The sequence below is a fragment of the Panthera onca genome, chromosome D3 (assembly GCF_046562875.1).
Source record: "Panthera onca isolate mPanOnc1 chromosome D3, mPanOnc1 haplotype 2, whole genome shotgun sequence".
Lineage (NCBI taxonomy): Eukaryota > Metazoa > Chordata > Mammalia > Carnivora > Felidae > Panthera > Panthera onca.
The window spans coordinates 53761420-53782668 of NC_138350.1; the positions used below are offsets into that span (position 1 = coordinate 53761420).

General features: G+C 34.9%; 1 protein-coding gene across 6 annotated transcripts in view; it reads right to left on the reverse strand.

Moving 5' to 3' along the window:
• CCDC178 (coiled-coil domain containing 178) overlaps window positions 1-21249 on the reverse strand; it is a 434788-nt gene that overhangs the window by 116470 nt on the left and 297069 nt on the right. For all 6 annotated transcript variants that reach the window (XM_060613562.3, XM_060613563.3, XM_060613559.3 and 3 more), the window contains one exon: window positions 20201-20350. In XM_060613562.3, coding sequence (XP_060469545.3) covers window positions 20201-20350 — 150 coding nt within the window. The remainder of the gene's footprint in view (window positions 1-20200; window positions 20351-21249) is intronic.

Below are 21249 nucleotides of genomic sequence, written 5' to 3' on the forward strand. Positions count from 1 at the left end.
AATATAATCCCTAAAATCATAAACAGCATGCATGTCAGACAAAAGCTGCAAAAATTTCATTTCTTTGTCAACTTAGGTAAATTCAGAACTCTAGTACATAAGAGGGTAACAGGATTACAAATTTAAGTTATATGATAATGATTTTTTTTACTGCAGAAAGTTTGCAACCAAAGCTGATTAAACAAGCAAAGAGAGCTGTTTTAAAAAAAATTATCTATATTTTGTATGGATTGGTATTCAAAAGAGAACTAGAGTCCAACCACCCCACTATACAGATCGGAAATTCTTGTTGGTATCAGTTAAGAGGAAACAAAAGCCCAGAGGAGGTTAAAAACACATGTGTAGTGTTTAAGGTATATTTGGAATTATTGAAATGATAGCTTCCATAAAACCATTTCTTACTATCCAAAGTTAGCCTGTGTGGTTTTGAAAATGACAGGTAAGTTTTTATCCTAGCTCCTCATAAACTAGTTTCATTGATCTTTAGAAAGCGGGATCTTTTGACTTCTTAGCAACTAGAACCGCCTGTTACTAACATGTATTTGGGCAGGGAGAGGTACTGCTAAATTTTTAAAAATTTAAATGGTGATTGTGGCAAATCATTGCTCTGTCTGATCTTTATGAACATGCCGTTGAAAAGTCCTTTCCTAGAAGATGCATATATAGTAACTTTACAGCCTAAGGCTGGAAAAATAGTGATTAATGTCAACTTAGCCCAGGAGTCACGTGATCTAGCTTCAAAAGGAAAAATGTCTGCCTAATAGAATAATAAGTGCATGCACTGGGGACCACATAGATGCTCTACAAATATTAGCAAGAGCAATGTGACTAAAGCAAGGCTGCTAGTGTTCTGGATGAGAGGATTTTAAAGCCATCTGGTGTCTGGACATCAGCCTGAAAATCACAGGCTTCAATCCATAAGATAATCCATTCACATAGTCCACATACTGAGATGGCTTTCCCGACGGATTTGTTCCATTATCCCAAACCAGTCCCTGTAACCTGTGGAAAGGTCTAATGTCTCCTAGATAATAATAAGAAGCACTTATTATTTCTTTTATGGGACACACTTATTATACAGATTCAAATGGTTGAGGGCTCCATACTCAGAGAGAGAAACAGACTGCAAAAATAGACTAATATAGGTAATATATTGTGATTAAAACTGTATTTCTTCTTTATGAAAAAAAAAACAAATTAAGAATATAGTCTTATGCCTTGTAAGAAAGGTAAGTAACTCCAAAATGATAGTTTTCAGAGATAAAAATAATATGCAAGGGGGATTTCAATTCAATTACCATTTATTGAAAATATATAAGAAGGAAGCAGAGACAAAAAGTAAGTTATTAGGGGTCTCTGTCTTCAGAGATTAAAAGAGTCAAAAAGAAAATTAAAAAAATACGCAAGTGATAAAACCTGTGTATACAGTCAAAGCAGGCCAAAAAAGTAAAATAATGCTTAATGTTCAAAAAGTATTTGTACTTCAAATTTTTTAACTACCTAAAATGTAATTTAATTTTTTAACTTATTTGGATAAAATTTTATAACAGCCCTTAATTTCAAAATTATATTTGTTTCTTTAGAAGAATATTTTGTCCACTGGTACATAAAATAATTAGTATATAAAATCTTTAAGATGTCATTATGAAAATGATTTTAAATTAAAATGCTAATTTTAATATACTACTTATTTTACAAAACTTAAACTATCATATGAGAATGTCTCCTTTAGAGCCAGATCATGAAAACAAGGCACCTGACGCTTTTCATTGTCTTTTATATGTAATTATCACCTTCTCTATCCCAGTGAAATGAAAATATAGCCCTTTCCAAATTAGTACACACTTTTGTCTTCCCCACTTAGATGAGGCATCTTGAGCTGAATCCTTTTTGTTCCTAATATCCCTATGACCTGTCTTCACATCAAATAGATACGACAATCACTGAATATTTTTCATATGAAAAAAATCCAGTGTTATCTTTCACTTCCTATTCTTTGTGAGTGTTCTCTAATGCTTAACATGAAAAGGTTCTGCATACACAATGAGGCTTTAAGTTCAATGAAGGAAGGACACAGACTTCTAATTACCTTGGATTCCTCCTACCACCAATTTTTGAGAACCTACAGTAGAGATAGGTTTACCTATCTTGAGTTCAAGAACTCAAGTTAAATAAATGGAAAAAAGAAATTGCCTCCTTGGGCACATATGCTTGTGCTACTTATGTGTGATTGAAATGCCAATACTACCATTACTTGGCTTCTGCCTTTATCTAGGTGGAGGGAGGAGGGATGAGAAGGGGCCAGTTCACTAATAATCAAGCAAAGATCTATGGAATATCACCTGTGTGCCAGGAAAGAGGTCGAGTTAAAAGTAATTCCTGTTCTCCAGGATTTATAATCCAAAATGCATGCAAGGATTTCTTAGCTTTTAAGAACTTCTACAAGCTATCTTTTGATTCTACTTCCCCTGTCTCAATATTTAGACTTTTTCTCATCTTGTCTCTGAGATCGTCATCAAATGCGGTTTCAAACTTAGGAACTGGAGTTGGCAAATTTACTTACCAACTAGCATTAGTGAAAAAATATTGCTAAGTGTAGCAGAGGCATAAAACTGTCCTTGTTAAAAAATATTTTTATATTGGAGCCTGCTTCGGATGTTGTGTCTCCCTCTCTCTCTGCCCCTCCCCTGATCTTTCTCTGTCTCACTTACTCTCTCAAAAATAAACATTATGTGTGTGTGTGTGTGTGTGTGTATTTATATATATATAAAAAAAAAATATATATATATATATATATATAAAATGTGTGTATATATACATACATGTATATATACATATATGTATACACACACACACACATATACATTTACAGGAAACAAAAGAAGCCTGGAAAGTGGGAGTATAATTGGGAGATCATCAGAATCGACTTTGAGAGAATTAATATACTGACTAAAAATAAGATGATTAGGGAATTTTGAGTTTTTCCTGAGAGAAAACTGGCACAGATCCACAAATTCCCAATATTAAGAAGTTGGAAAATCTGTTCTCATTCTAATTTGGGAGCGGAAATAAGAGAGTTAAGCATAAAAGGTTGTTAACTTAGTAGTCAGGGGAGATCCATCAGGATAAAGGATATCCATCAGATGAAGGATAGAGTGAGGATAAAGTAAAAAGCAAATATGCTTAAATCATGTATTATGAATACTTTTCTAGTTTGTAGAACATTATGTGCAGGATGAGTCCAGTTTTGCTAAAAGAGAGACTGGAAAGGTATATATATCATAAAGCAAAAAAGTTATCTTCTATGTTGGAATTGCAGGTGTTGAGAAAGTCGTGGGGTTTTTGTTTTTTTGCTCTCACTATTTTCCATATTTTCTGTAATAAGCATAAGTATAGACAGAAAAAAAAGAAAAAATGTAAACTTTACAGTAAATACATAAAGAAATAAATAAGCAAGCAGGCTAAAAGACATTTCTCATTCAGCCATGAAGTGAACCGCAGGAGCCAAGGGTATTCAAATGACTGACCTGAGGGACTATGAGAAGACTTAGTAAGATTGAAAGGATCACTTGAATGTAGCTGGACTTTATTTCAATAAAGCGAACACAGCATGGGCCTTAGAGGCAAAGTTATTTCAGTTATTTGATTCTCAGTTTACACCTACATACATTGGGGCTATTTATGCCTGCTTCAAAGGGTTTGTTATAAATAAATACTAAATCAAAAGCTGTTTATGAAGCACGTAGAACAATAACGCTATGTAAAACACTATTGTGTTTAATCTGGAAAGACCCTTATGAATCACCCATCCCAGGGTTTTTCAAACTGTGGGTTGTAACTCATTTAGAGTGATATCAATTTAGAGGAACCTAACTACCATTTTAAAAATGAAACTGTAAAGAACAGAAGAGAAGAGAAAATGGCATGCTGTACACGAACATCAGAGATTGTGAGCCGTACACAATATTATAAAGAACCATTTTGTCAATTTCCAGCCTTAGCTATGTATCCCACAGAAATGAAAACCTATGTCGACATGACCATTGACAGTAGCATTATGCAGACGGGTTGAAAAGTGGAAACAACTCAAATGTCCACCCATTGATGATTTGGTAAACAACACGTGATCTATCCATATAATGGAATATAATTCAGCAATTAAAAGTATGAAGTGGCTAAGTTGGATACAACATGGATGATTCTTGAAAACATTATGCTAAGCCAAAGAAACTAGTCACAAAAAACCATATATTGTACAATTTCATTTAAATTAAATGTCCAGAATAGGGAAATCTATAGAGACAGAAATTAGATTTGAGGTTGCCAGGGGCAGAGGCATTGTGAGCTTGGCACAATTATGTACACTTTTTAGAAACTTATAGGTAGGGGATTGCGGAGTAGTAAAATCTAGCAAAATATTTATGTATTTTAAAAAGGTAAAAGAATTGGATCTGGTTACCTGGGAAGATACTAGGGGAAATAATAGATCAATTTTTAAACATCTGGAAAAGTGTGGATTCCATGAAACACCAACAGGGTTTTCTGAATAGCAAATCATGCCAGAGCCCTTTTGATCTCGTTCTGTGATAGCATGATAGACCACGGAACAAGGAAAAATGATAGTGACAATCCATCTTATTTTCAGGAGGTCTTAGAATCTGCTCTTTGTCACCTTTTCATTGACAAACTTGGGAAAATATGACTTTAATCACATTATTTTTAGGTAGGTAAATGTATAACATGTTTGAATGTTCAATTTAAAAATGATACAAGCTTCAATTTCAAGTTGCACTAATATTTGGGGGGAGCCCCCAGGAGCTGGTCCTGGGGGCCATCTAGTCAACTGCTATTAGATGAACAGCATTAGGTAATTTAGAGTGTGCTCATCAACTCTCTAGGTAATTATAAATTTACTCAGTACAAGTAAGAAATAAAATTTAAAGGATGGAATAATATAGACGCACAAAAAAATACCTGGAAGAAATCGGTCTTATTAGAATATTGATCAACAATGTGATGTTACTGTGAAAATTGCCAACAGTCCACAGGAAAATCTTAAAAGGAATAGGACATTCAAGGACTTAAAAAAAATCATTTTGCCTTTTCTTTATTGTAGTTAACCAGCATCAAAATACTTGTTCCCAGTTTTGGTAACTAATACCATACATTTTAATGGGTTCAAAGATAAAGATTGGTCATTTTTGAGGTTTTCAAATGTTTTGCCTTGTGTATGTATTACTTTTGTAATTAGAGGATTCAAGCTACATTTTTAAACCATGGTTAAATAGCAAGTAAACAAATAACTTAGAAAAAAAGTATCAGGATACCCCCCGCCAAAAGTGTTTCAGGCAATAAAAAAAAAGTGAAGATGGTACCCATAAGGAAATGACAAAATGAAGAGAATTATTTAGCCCATACATATATAGGCGACAAATACTTAAGAGGCCAACAAGTATTTAGGAGGATATATTATGTGATAGTCCCTATACAAGGCTGCCACGTACATCTTTCCACATTATCTTCACAGGCCCTCTATACAGTGAAAGAAGAAAGAGAATTGGAGGAAACAGACTGGCTGGGTTGCTTTCCTAAGGTCTTGTCAGAGACAGAAGTCACACTCGAATTTGTATTTATTTCAGGTGTCTTTATCTACATGAAATTTAAAATGTTTCCTTATTTCTTAAGTGTATGTGTGGTAATCACCATAGAAAAATAAAAGAATTTAAAATTTAAAATTTATTAAGAGATGCTGTTGGGTTTTTCTTTTCAGCACTGATCCAAATTGTCATGTAGTGTCCACCTTATCCTTATATAAAGATAGGATAATTCCTATTAAGGGTGTAATCTTCAGACTGTAAAGATTACAAACCCTATGACAGTAACTGAACCCACATTCTGTAATTAGAATTATATCTATTTTAAGTAAGCAAAGCAAACGAACTCTAGTAAAAAGAATTTATATAGTAGGAGCTGGGAATATTTGGAATTTTTTCTGATTTGGATTTTTTTCTTGGGTGGGTGTCCTTCACTTTTCAGAATCACATGATAGCTACTTTGGGATGCCTCCTTCTTGTTTCAAGGGTCTTATTAATTTTTATTTTGTTTTTGTAACACAAAAAAGGTTTACATACTCAAAATAAAATAAAATAAAATAAAATAAACAAAGGAATGAGGAAGACTGAAAATCATCCACAGTCTTAATATAGTCAACTTTTGGACTGCATCTTTTCCATATAGATCAATAGAAATATAATAAAATCTAATACCCATGAGAATACAAAATAGGAAACATACAGTACATGTTGAGTTATAACATGTTTTTAATTAAATATGTTCCCTGTTATTTATGTCTCCTTTTAAAGACTGTATAATATTCCACTGTATATCAATTCTACTATATACTTAAACAATTCAATATCATTGAATGCTGAATATGCTGACATTTTTCCTCTTTATAAACAGTGCTATAGCCAACATCATTATGTGTGTATCTTTGGAGACTCAGATTATTTTCAAATAATCCTATTTTCAAATTCCTAGAAGTAGAAACGTTGCCTCAGTAGGTATGCACAAACATTTTGTTACATACCCAACCAGGAACAGTCATCTAGTAATTGAAAAATATTTTCCAGGCACTCTTCTAGGTGCTAGAGTTGTGGTTGTGAATAATATAGTAAGTTCCTTGCCCTTATTAAGCTTATATTCATGAAATAGGTCATAAGTAAATGGACATAGAATAAAGTATCAGAGTGTTAACTGCTATGAAGAAAAGAAAATAGGGTGATATGAGGGTGGGTGGCTGGGGGAAACCTTCAGATTAGGGGCTCTGGAACTTTCAATATGCTTTTAGGGGGGAACTTTCAATATGATATTAAAGGGGAAGAAAGAGCCAAATATAGGAAATTTGGGAGGAAATTTATATCTGGAAGGACTGGAAATTTCAAGGATGCTATACTGAGAATGAGTAGTCAAGGATAAAAAAATAGCATGAGGCTAGAGCAAAATGGGGTTAACTTGTGAGTAACATGACTAGGAAAAGAATGGATTATGCACTCTGGAAGGCTACGACAAGAAATATGGATTCTATTCTGAACATGGTCACTGGATGATTTCAAGTTTGTTTTTTGAGAGAGAGAGCATGTATGTGCGTGTGCATGTGCATGGACGAGCAGGGGAAGGGCAGAGGGAGAGGGAAAAAGAGAATCTTGGGCAGGTTCCATGCTCAGCACAGTGCCCAACCAGGGGAGGGGGGAGGGGGGTCGGTAGGCTGGATCTCACAATTGTGAGATCATGACCTGAACCGAAATCAAGAGTTGGCCACTCAACCAACTGAGCCAACCAGGGGCCCTAAAGATGATTTCAAGTTTTAATTTAATTATGATAAACATATATTAAAGTATACACATGATAAGTAGGTAGTTCAATGAATTACTTACAAACTGAACACATCCCCAGATCAGGAAAGAAAACATTACTATGGTTCCCCAACCCCGCTTTATGTTTTCTTCCAGTCAGTACTTCCCACTAAGGATAAACACTCTCCTGATTTCTATCAGCACAGATTAATTCATCCTGTTTATATAAACAACAACACAAAAACATACAGTATGTACTCTTTGTCTTCTTTTCCTCAAAATAGGGCTTGCGCAATTCATCCATATTTAAGCATCCGTGTAATGAGAGAATGAAGATAAAAAAAGTAAATGAATGCTACTACTGAGCACCGGACTACCTTAACATTTGGAAGGTGTACAGAAAGAGTTGCTAATACAGGAGATATAGAGTGTCTAGTGAGGTGGGAGAAAAATTAGGAGACCACGGTATCATGACCAAGACTCATTCCAAAATCTTTAACAAAAATGAAGCACTCAATGGTATGTGGAATTAAAAGAGGGTTTCTGAGGTGGTAAGTATTCCAGCATGTTTGTATAATGATGGGAATAGTCCACTGGAGAGGGAAAGCCTGAGGATATAGAAGGACAGGAAAATCGTATGGATGATGGCTATGAGAAGGTAAAAGGGAACAGATTCAGGGCACAAGGAAAGGGCCTTATTTATATTAGGAGCTGAGTAAATAAATATTTATCTAATTACTTTTAATAAGAAGGACACCAACTATGGAGTAAATACAGGTAGGCTGGAGAATTTGGTTATGGACAAATGAAAGTTCTCATCTTTTATGAATGCCTCTTTTCCCACTTCCCCTACCATCAGTGTATAATCAATCTTATTGATTTTCTAAAAACGGGGTTGCAAACTTGTACCTCATTTTAATTTGTATGTATACAATTTTTAGAAAGATAGAAACATTTTTTCCTTTGTTTATTGGCCATCTGGATTTTTTTAAAACCTGCTGTATTTGTTGTTTGTTTGCTCATTTGAAAATACCTTTCTGTTTCTAGCACATAAACAATAATTTGCCTGGATTCAGCATTCTTGGGCGTCTTAATCTGTTCTGTAATTTATGTAGATAGTCTTCAGTCTTCTGTCATAAAACATTGAGAATGTTAAGGCTGGCGTTAGTATGATAATTTCCCTCTGTAGGCACTATGTTTCTTCTAAATGGATCCTTCCCAGAATTTTTTCTTTATCCTTGAAATTTAAAACTTGGTGAGGCATCTCTAGAGCTAAAGACCCACAACCAGCTGGCCCCCACACACGCATGCCACACTGCTGTCAGTGCACAGTTCCAACTTCAGGTAGACTGTCCACAGATAACCAAGAGAAAGACCTCTAGTCCTTGCATCGCCAGGTAAGAAAGATCCCATCCAACTTAGGGGATATTGCTTCTAAGAAGTTCAGTCTTCGGGCTGAAAGGGGATAACTGGTAGTCCTTACCTTGGTCCACACACTTCCAATACAGGAAGATATCTGGAGAGGTGGTATTACCATAATTCCTTCTTTTGCTTACCGTCACATTCCAGCGCCCTCTTAGGAATGGGAGTTTCCATATATCAGCACTCAGTATCTTTCTTAATTCTGTTCTAAAACTCTGTTGTGTTTGGGAGAAATTCTATTTGTGAAGTGTGTTTGTCAGCCGCCTCTTTCAGCACTGATTATTATAATATCATTTCCTGGCACCATGGTGCATGTGTGCATGTGTGCATGCGTTTTGTGTGTGTGTGTGTGTGTGTGTGTGTGTGTGTGGGCATCTAACCACTCCTGTGGCCAAGTTCCCCAGAATCTCAAGCTTGGTGCCCTATCATCAAATTTTCACAGAAAGCTTTGCTTCCTTCTTTATTCTTTACTACGTGCTGCCTGCTGCTTGCAGCTGCTGCTCTCTCTTCCTGTTTTTTAACATGATAGGTCTGTGTCTTCATCCTAATTTCGATTGCAATCTCTATATGATTAGGTGCATCTGCATTGGCAAATACATGTCCTGCAGTTTGAGGCAACTGGAGAGGAATTTTAAAGTCTGTTTAAATAGAAAAAGAACTTCTCTGCTTGGATCTCTGACCACTGATTAGAAACCTTAATGATCTGCTATTTCCTGTATAAAACATAAAATCTCTCCATCAAAAACTATTTCATTACTAGGCACTGCTTGATCGTACACCCAGTGTCACAGATGTTACAAAGTCCTTATAATTCAAAGACCTTTGCATTTAAAGAGATATAATGAAGCACAGGTTGAATAATGGGTTGATCAGGTAGAGAAAAAGAATATAAGAGAAACTATGGAATAGTAGAAAGTCCATGTGGCTGAGTCCAGCAGACCTGGGTTTCAATCCCAGCACTGTTTCCCACTGACAAGTAGTGTGGCCTTAAATTACAAAGCACCTGTTATGGGTTTTACTGTCCCTCTCCCTCCAAATTCTTATGTTGAAACCCTACCCCCAGGACCTCAGAAAGTGACTGTAATTAGAGATAAGCTCTTTACAGAGATAATTAACTTAAAATGAGGTCACTGGTTTAAGTCACCCAGTCTGTGGTACTTTGTTATACTAGCCCTTAGTTTCGTAAGAAAAAAAATGGGAGTATTTTCACTTGTCTTAAAGAGTTTTTACAAATTAAATAAGAATAATAGCATAATAATGAGAACACTATCTATAACTGACGATGTTATAAGCAGGTGCAGGGTTCAATATTTTACACTTATAAATGCATAGCCTGGTGGCAGCCACATACAAGGTGTGTAATGGAGAATTTATTTTCTCTTATTTACTGCAATGGAGAGAGGCTTAAGTGAAAGTATCCTCCAATGGAGAAGGAGAGATGCAAAGATGAAAGAAAGAAAGAAAGAAAGAAAGAAAGAAAGAAAGAAAGATAGAAAGAGAAAGGGAGGGAAAGAGAGACAGATAGATAGGAAGGGAAGGACATCTCATAAAAGGTAGAACAAACTAACACATTGTTATGGAAAGAAGAGAAACATATCAGAGGCTCCTTACAGCTGAAGGTAACAGACTCTGAAGTAGTAAGGGACCAGTCAGTACCTAGTTCTCAGTGTGAACAGAGGGGAACATAGTTTTCTTGTAAAGTATTTTTTAGGTGTATTTGGCCAGAACTGTCACATGTCTAAGCTTTCATTTCCATATGATGCTGTAGTTTGCACAGTGTCTATGTTACAATTGTTCTAACAATATTAATAGTAAGAATGGAGAAAGGTTATCATGAAGTCATACATAGTACTGTATTGACTGTTTTTATTTCCTTTTTAGCTTTTTGAGTTACTGACATATTATTGCAGCAAAACATATGTAGGGTCAATTCATGCTGAATAGTTATTAGAAACCATGATAACAAAAGTCATTACACTGCAGTTCAGTTTTGACAGTAAAATTTCTGCAACATTATCACAAATCCTCATGCATTAGTGCAATGATCCTTACTATAGTTTCATATTAGAATCAAAAGATTGCTGTAGCATGCTTGATACAAAAAGTCAAGCAGGCCAAATTCTTTTCTGCTTTTACAGATAACATTTTGCTCTTTTTCTATGTACATCAATGCAGATAGTAGCTTTGTTTTATATACTTTTTTTCAATAACCTATGAGTACATTGCATATCTTCTTTAAAATGAGGGTTTTTTTCTTGAAAGACCACACATTTCTGATTACCAGCACCAAAGGAAATAATTTGAAAATGATTTTATATCTGACATAACTTTACAGAATTTTAAAACTATATTTTTCACTGCATTATTATCTTTCCTCTTTTTAGATAATGTGTTGGCTGTGTGTACATTTTTTTTTTTAAATTGGTGATTTACTGTGATGGAACAAGATTTACAAAAGGAATCTGTCATATTTAGGATTACTTTGATAGGAAAGCTATCTGACAAAGGGAAAATGTTTTTAATGCCTATCTGTCCACAATATTTTTCCATACTCATTAATTAACAAACACCTAAAAGGTCAGATTGTACAGGTAAATTAAATATATTTTGTGGTAATGTTAATTTCCTCAGGTCCATTTTTTTCCTTTTTTTTAATGTTTATTTATTTTTTTTTTGGGGGGGGGAAGGGAGAGATAGGGAAGAGAGAGAGGGAGGAGACACTGAATCCGAAGCAGGCTCCAGGCTCTGAGCTGTCAGCAGAGAGTTTGACGCGGGGCTTGAACTCATGAGTCCTGAGATCGTGACCTGAGCCGAAGTCGGACGCCTTAACTGACTGAGCCATCCAGGCGCCCCTCCAGAGGTTCATTTCAAAAAAACAAAAGAAATATAACCTATCAACCAGTGCCTAGTGAATTTATTAAGGAACCTAAAAAAGCTGAATAACTTCTTTCTTAGTTGGAAAATCAGGTATAGGCATAGGCATAGGTATAGGTATAGGTATAGGTATAGGTATAGGTATAGGTATACGTATAATACGTAGAATACGTAAAATATAGGTATACGTAGAATATGGATAAGTAGAACACATTTCACTAGAAACAAAATATGTCCTCTGGAAATGTGGATATAAATAAAATCCTGCTTAGTTGTGTCACATTTGAAGTGATTATAGATTGTGTGGAATTGTTTTACAATTGCAATGTGAAGATGCCAGATCCCATCAAATTAAAATATTGAGGACTGTCATGGTGTATGTTGCTTTTATTATTTTCTTCTCCATCTGTGAACTTTCACAGACTTCTTCACAATGGTTCTAATAACATATTTCCTGTTTGGGTTGTTTCTAGGAAACTTCTGGTTGTTACAGCTATTGTGAATGAGCTCTTTTCATAAATGTATATGTTCTGACGGTGTTTTTTAGTACAAGATTTGGATGTAACTCTGACTAACCCAAGTTGTTGCTAACCTTCTCATATAGGACTTTCTACTCTACAACCCTCTGTCAGTTTTACCTAACCAAGGTGGTGCCTGTCCATTGCTCTATGCCTTTCAGCACCTGCATGCGTTTTTAACTGATTATCATAACGTCACTATACCCTATCTTTCTGTCCTCTCTCTCCTTAATTCACACTATATTCTCAGGTTGCGTAAACTCTTTTTTATCTATCAGAGGCTAGAAGCTCTTCTATAATAGTATAGCTACACCAAGATTTTGTATAAGAGATAAGGGATATATGCTTATCTAAGGAATAATGACAATATCAGAACTCTTATCTTCTACAGAAAGTCGTATCTTTCACAAACATAAATACAGTTTGTGAAACACTATTGTAGGTGCTTTCCACTTAAAATGTATATTTATGTTCAATACGGTTGCTGAATAAATTAACTAAAATTACACATAAAAGCTTGCAAAGTGCCTCACGCATAGTAAGTGCTTCACAAATATTAACTATTATGAAATGCTTTTTACAATAATCCTGCTAGGCAGACATTAGTATTTCCATTTTTTTTTTAGAGGCTCAGAGGGATTAAAGAAGTTGCCCATACATATTCCTTCTTACCTTCAATAAGAGTAAAACTCTGAGAAAAGAACAAATGACCTACAGAAAACATTTAGTATATGAATATGCATTTCTTATATTAATATTCATGTTAATAAATGATTGTAAGATACAGCTCTGTAGACTTGGGGAGAGATGATTACAAGAGCAGTTTTTTTCAAATGTTTATGTCATTGTGATGCATATGTATAGTTCAAAAGTAAAAAAAATCATTATACTGATACTCCCACAGAATTGCAAATCAGTTGCAGTTCTAAGTCCTACATTAGACAAGTGTAAGTAGAAAATATACCTATTTATAGGAGGTGCATATAATGAACATTTTACTTATGTTATTGTAATTTTTTAAATGGTCTTTGGGTGATTAAAAACTACTATATCATTTTATAGCTACACTATGACATTTAAAAAAGTCAAGTTCTAAGTCTGTATGGATTCCAAAGAACACAACCTATTTATTAGAAAATATTTCAAGTTTTTCTAGGGCCTTACACATAGCATAAAGAATACTTTATTTACTCCCTCTTACAAGTTATATATAAGCAAAATTTCCTGAATGTATGATTTTATGACATGAAATCTTCTCCAATTCTCTATAGAATAATATTTTGCAAGGCTTAATCTATTAAATATTGTTAGTTGTAAATAGGTTTCCTAAGAAAGGATTCCAGGCACCACAGGAAATTCAGGGTTATTAGAATCAACAGGTTTCTTAAAATGGGATTGTTCAGAATCTTTAATATGCAAATGTGGTTTAAGTATTTTAAAAGGAGATATAGTATGCAGTGTGCCATATACATATATATGTAAAATATTTTTATGATAAGCATATAATAAATCTATCTCTAGCTCTGTATCTGAAGTTCTTTATGTATATATTAGGGTTTCTTAACCTTAGCTCTATTGATATTTTAAGCTGAAAAAGGTTTTGGTGTGTGTGTGAAAGATATTAACAGTATCCTTGGCCTCTACTCATTATATACCACAAATACTCCTCCCAACATCCCCAGCTGTGATCATCAAAAATGTCTCCAGGGGCGCCTGGGTGGCGCAGTCGGTTAAGCGTCCGACTTCAGCCAGGTCACGATCTCACGGTCCGTGAGTTCGAGCCCCGCGTCGGGCTCTGGGCTGATGGCTTGGAGCCTGGAGCCTGTTTCCGATTCTGTGTCTCCCTCTCTCTCTGTCCCTCCCCCGTTCATGCTCTGTCTCTCTCTGTCCCAAAAATAAAAAAATAAACGTTGAAAAAAAAAAAAATGTCTCCAGCCACTGCCAGATATCCATATATCCTGAGATCACTTTTTTAAGTTTATTTATTTATTTTGAAAGAGAGAGAGAGAGAGAGAACATGAGAGCAGGGGAGAAGGGGGGAGAGAGAGAGAGAGAGAGAGAGAGAGAGAGAGAATGAGTATCTCATGCAGGCTCCATACTGTCAGTGCAGAGCCTGACACTGGGCTTGAACTCATGGACCCTCAGATCATGACCTGAGCTGAAATCAAGAGTCAGATACTTAACTAACTGAGCCACCCAGGCACCCTGAAATCACTTTTACTATAATAGCAATTTGCTGCAGAGGAAATGCTCACACGGAGATGATGAGCATACACAGGGCCTTTCGAGTAGATACAACATCTGAGCATACCACAGTAGCAATAGGAGGTGGCTATGGAATTATTACGGTGATACAATATGTACTGCAGTTAATTTCATGAAGTTATGACTTAATACTGCATCTTGTTTATTGTTTACATTTCTCTTGGCTGCAGATGGTGCCGTGTACGGTTTATAAGTTTGTATGTGTAAGTTTTGATACAATTTAACATTTTAAAATAGATTAGTGTATATTTTATGGTAGCAAATGATAAAATAGGCTAGTATCTACATGTGGTTCATGCATACATGACAATACCTAGCTTTTCTTTAAAATTTTTTGATATTTTTAGGCTACATGGTTCATCTGTGAGTTTTTTCAAATTGTCACAAATCTCAAAAAATGTTTCTCAATATATATACTGAAAAAGGTCTATGGATAATTAGTCCCGTGAAGTTCAAACCAGTGTTGTTCAACAATCATCTCTATATATGAAAATTCTACCTTGAGTGTCTTTGATATATCAGGGATCCCGTCACATTCTAGAAATCACTTTTAAGCTTTTGCGAACATTAAAAACTGCTTGTTGCTGTGCAACTCCACTAGATCACCATCTCAAAATTGCTTGAAGGATACATAAGTCTACAATTCACTCAAAACTGGTGCTAGACTGAAAAGCTGGTTTGATTTAAGCTAAGATGACTTTTCTAAAGTACTGGCCAGAAATAAACATTTAATTTTTGTTGTTTTTCTTACAGAGTTTGGACAACAGAAGGGAGACTCAATGGGATAAAGCAATAGATGACCAACTGTCTACTCCTGTCTCAGGATCACAAAAGCTATTCAGAGATCTCTTGAGAGCTCTTCAGAGAAAGGGGCCAGTAGAAACTTAATACAAGCTTATCAGTGTATAAGGTATGGCAACTCCTCCGTGTGTGCCTGTGATGAAACTATTTAAGAAATTATGATTTTCTTGGCAAAGGAATGGATTTCCATCTACACTGAAACAAGCACTCAAAACTCACTACTCGAAACCCAATTTTATATATTTTAGTGTTCACAAAATAACAAGCAATACAAAATACTTATGAAAAGGAGAACTAAAATAGCTTTCACACTTCCTTAAGAAAATAACTTTGTTTATTGCTAGAATTGACGTTGATTCCTCATCAAATCGATGTAAGGTGAGTATTAGAGGAAACCCATGTTTGAAAACTGAAAGAGGGAAGAGAAAATGTGCTAATGAAATCTAGGGATGATATAATATTTTTGAGAGTTTAAAATGGAAACTTTGTCCATTGAGACCTAGGGGAAGGAGATTAGACAGGAAAAGTCCATGATTCTTCCACTGGTGGGGTAAAGACAGGATGTTGTTGGGCTCGGATTCTATGCTGTCTTCTAGCAAAAAAAGTCCCTTGGTCTCTGGGGATCACAGCATTCGCATGGTAGCTGAGATGAGGTGGCATATTCCTGTGTCTTTTATTGTATCAAAAGAAAGGATATAAGTACAATGGATGATTAATAATTTATTTTGAATAATTGAATGAATGAATGAATGAATAGTGTTTGAATTCTGTGAGACGTAGAAGTGTCCCCTAGAGCTCCAAAGTAGTCCTCTGGTTTATGTCCCTACATGACTCCTTAATAAGGCCAGGTTATTAAAGGTGATTCCAATCTGAGCATATCTATTGTAGTTACTCTTACTACTTTTCAACTACTGGTCCACTCAAACCTTCAAAAAATATCACAGCACATGCTCATTTTACAGCTGGTTGGAGAGAATATTTGAATGTAAGTTAAGACACTGTGTCCTAGGCCAGCTTTTCTTCTAATTAACTGTATATGTGGTAAATCACTGAGCCACTGTGCCCTATGGTTCCTCACTTGTGAAGTAATCTTTTATTTTACTTTCTATTTTTTTTTTTACATGTTTATTTATTTTTGAAAGAGAGAAGGAGAGAGAGAGCGTGAGCGAGCTCCATGTGAGTGGGGGAGGGGCAAAGAGAGAAAGAGAAAGAGAATTCCAAGCAGGCTTCAGGCACCACCCGTGCACAGAGCCCAATGTAGTGCCGGAACTCACGAACCACGAGATCATGACTTGAGCTGAAGTCGGACACTTAACCCATTGAGCCACTCAGGAGCCACTATTTTTTATTTTTTTATTGTGTGGCGCCCCTGTGTTTTATTTTTTACTTTTTAGTGTGTATGTGTGTGTGTGTGTGTGAAATTATCTTTTAAACAATTGGGTAACATTTGTAAAGGCATATCCAGTTCAAAATTTTTACAATTTTAGAATTGCAAAAATTATCGATAATCCCTGTGAAAATTAAATAATTTATAATAAATAAGTAGTTTTTTTCTCCATGAGAAAATCATCGTTGAAAACACAGCTTCAATGAGATAAAATTACAAAAACAATTACTGAATCAAATAATCTGTTTCAGATGGACACTAGTGGCATAATGCATGACCGATGTGGCTTTTACATGCTTTATAGAGCCTGATGAGACATATGTAGGATTGTTTAATAATGACACATTACAGAGGTATGCCACAGTTATGAAATGGGTTGGATTTCTGAAAATCCTGTTTGATTCCTATCTCAGTTAGTTCCTTTCACTCAGGTGACGCTGTGACACACTCAATCTCAGCCCTTATCTTAAACTGGAGATGACTATAACACCAATAATGACAAAAACGTTAGAGGATTACTGATGGACATTACAGAGACAATGTGTGCAAACTGGATGGTACGGATACCAAGTCCCTCTAAGTGCCAGTTACGTGCCGACTGATTCTCTAATGATTTGTATTCCCTTAGTCTGAAAGTCCTGAGAACTGGAGCAGGCAAAGGTGAGGCTTCACAAGTGGTTCACAAAAGAATTAAAAATATTTTTTAACCAGTTTTGAAAGGGATCGTGTTCTCAGCCAACAGAACACATCAACATTGGCTTGCTTGCTTTTAGCTTACCTTTCTTGGCAGACTTGAAGAATTGGAGATGGCAATGAAAACAAACGTGATTTTACCAATCTATTCATGGGTTTAAATATTTTGAAATAGTTTGAAAATATTTTTGAAATCTTTTAATGAAAATGATGAACATGTCTATTTTTACACAGAAGTGCAACCTGTTTTTCAGATATTTTTCTTTTATTCCCCTTTAGTGTTATTTTAAATTTTGAGATCTTTAGATTGGATTCTATTCTATCGTTACCCATGAACAGGGAATATTAGAATTTTGCACATTTTTGTTTGTTTCTGATTTTTAAAGGGAGAAATATTCATCACTGCAAAATTTTAAAGTACAGGAAAGTATCAAGAAGCATGCACAAAGGAAGCAGACCTAATTTTATCACCAAGAGTAACACTAGAACATTCTAACACTTGAAGGTTGGAAATAAAATTGTGTTAAGGAAGGGGACATCATTCTTTTTTGTATTTAATTTGTTTTGCTTCTCCATTAAGCTTCGCTACTTTTAGCCTAAAAATACAAAGTATGAAAATGTATAATTTGTGTAGAGAGAATAATACTCCTTAAGAAGCACAAGCATCAAAATACAATTTACCATGCCAAAAGGAATATATGTCTAGAAGCCATAAAGTTATTCTAAAAACAGGAAAATAATACACAAAATTCCTTAAAGTGAGATCCATTTTATATGACAAGAAAATTCAACAAGGGAATGAGAGGCTGAATGGTTTTTTTTGCATACCCAAAACTAAACTGGTCAAAGGACTAAAACCTATAATATATATATGCAGGAAATGCTGCAATATCAAAGAAGGGAACTAAAATATTAAGGGTTTTTTTTTTCAGTTTTGATGGCCAAATTCCATCCCGTAAGCAGTGCATTAGACGCTAATGACATACGATTTCTCACTGACAGATTTAACAGCATCAATAAGGCCTCTCTGTCCATTGCAGCAAATTGATCCTACATGACACTGACAAGGGCAGCCTGCACTTAATGACCTCCATCGCTGAAGGATGGAAATGAAAAATGATTGGAAGTACAAATAAATCTTTGAAAGTTTCCCTGAAACAGGTGTGCTAAAAGTGATTCGTTTGAGGGAGCATCACAAATATAAACTCAATCTCCTAGCATACCTCACTGTCTGTTCACACCAGGGTCTCACTCCTTGGATCTTGAATCACAATTTGCTTTAATTCCAACATCAAGACGATTTTATTCTTACTATGGAAGTAGTGTGTTAGGGACTCTCTTAAAGGCCTGGTTTCTTCACTATTTATGCAGTATCTATTGGTCATTTTCCACCAAAGGATTCTAAATAAACTGATAACAAGTATACATAAAATTTATTTTTGTTTCCCTTCTGGTTAGAAAAGGAAAAGGAAATACAGTATATCCATTGATTATTTTCTCCTCCTCAATTATCAGGAACAAATAGAACATGTTTAGCCTCAATAACAACGTCAAATGCATGAAGTGATTGGACAAATGTCCCATTAAAGTCCTTTCTTTCAATCCGGCACATGGTTTGAGGACACCAAGCTTTTGGCATATAGTTGTACTATCGATTTGTTCACAAACACATTTATTTCTTAATCTGCCTTCATCGTGCTACTAATTTTTAAGAGAAAAATACACACACACACACACACACTCTCTCTCTCTCTCTCTCTCTCTCTCTCTCTCTCAATATATTCAGAAGCTTTAACTCTCAGGAGAGCAGATAGATGGCAAACATAAGCAGCATACCAGATGAATGCAATAGTTACTTATAGTTGCATAGTATCTCTTTATTTTCGAAAATAACTATGGATGTCTCCTTATTACTTATCAGTTTTCCTCTGAGGTAAATCTTATTTCACAGACGAGAAAACCAAGGCCAGAAAGGATACATAACTTGCCAAGATCACTGAGCTAGTAACTGGTAGAGATGCACTCAAATCCTGGCCTCTGTCTTTCCAATATTTCACCATACGGAGGGATAAATACAGCACTGGAATTTTAAACTACTAATTTACAGTAGAGTAATATGGGTGATGACTGTACGAGAAAGGATTCATTAGCAGCCTACCGGTTCTTAAGACTAGGTGAATTGTTAAAAAAACAAGCATACCTCCAAATTTTGAAATTTAAATTCTGGGAAGATACAGAAATTCAAAGGGAAATAATTGTTTTTGTCAATGAGTATCTGGAGAAGAATACAGAGGAAGTGGCTGTATCTTAACACTCGAAGTGGAGCTTTTTCTTTCCTCTTCCATTTGCGGTGTATTGTGTACTTTACTTTTCTATTTTTATTATTACAGAATCTTTTACAAAATATGTGAGAATTTCTAGTGATTTCCATTAAACACAGAGGGTCATATACTCTCTAAGTTTATAATTAATACCCCTATTTATTAAGAAAATAGAAACAAACATTTGGAGCCCGTACATCATGAAGAGGATTTTGAGGCATATCGTGGAAACTTACCTATAGATAGAATTGAAATTTGAAATCTATGATAATATATTTAAATCTTTAACTACAAAAACTTGGTATTCCAGATCATAATAGAACAAATTAGTATAAAATGGTGGATTAGAAACTAAGTTTTTTCATTTCTCAAATATCCATTCAAAATTTCATTTCAAAGGTTGATAAAAATATTCACCAAAAATTTACAAGGAGGGAATATGACATTTGGTGGCATACAAAGGACCACTGTCGGTCATATAAAAGCCCATGACTGACCGCTTGTTACTTTCTGCAGCACTCATGTCAAATAAATCATTATTAGGAAAAAAATATGAAAACCTACCTGTTTCTTAGCTTGAATTGAAGCATCAAGTGATAACTGTCTATCATATAGATTGAAATAATTGTCCTTTTCTGTTAAGAAAGTAGTCTGTAATTCCTGATATTCTTGAGCTAAACGCAAATTTTCTTCGAGTGAATCATCTTGTATTTTCTAGAAGATAAATAAATATATATATTTAATTAAAGTCCTTTCAATTTCCTTGAATTTTTTCAACATCATTTGAATCATCTACAAAGATTATATTATATATTGTAGAAAAATATTAAAGTTAAAAAGGTGCTTCCTCTGATACCAACATCCTCCTTGGACTTAATAATTTTCTTTCTTGACATACCTGGTTTCTTTCTTTTCTTTTCTTTTTTTTTTTTTTTTTTTTGAACACTGATTTACCAGAGTCTGTCTGATTTTTGTTCTCCCTCTTTCCCACTCTTCCCTCCATAATGCCTTGGGAAGGATCAGTCCTGAGATGCTCTTCCTGGCTTCCTAGAGGTTTTCTTCCAGTTTCCTACCCCTTTTCCCTTTCCCCAGTGCTCAAATAGGTAGAACACCCTTGGAAGCTTAGAATCCCATTTTCAAGAGGTTCAGAGTGGTGGCACTCACTGAAAATAGAGAATTAAAGAGTGAAGACAAAGACAAGGAACTCAATATTTAGAAGCACCATGAGAGAGCCATTATTTGCTCCTAGTATACTTTAGCTATTTTAAAGGTTAAATCTGTGAGCACCTGAGGACCTTATAGTATCCCCTCATGACTAAAGAAATATATGTTAAATCTAATACAAACCCCTTAGAATATAACTTTGGTAATATTACCAATTGGCAAACTAGGAGCTACCTATCATTTTAAATGAGATGTATGAATTCAAGTTCAGTTGTTGATTCTTTTTACATTTCTAGCACATATAATTTTCTCTGGTGCTTCAAAAGATGTGGAATTTATCAACAGCCTTAAATATTTTCAAACTTGTTAGTCTAGTAATTCATTTTATGTAAATTTATTTAAGCAAAATCCTTATTCATTACAACAATTTTTACAGTAGCAAAAAGTTT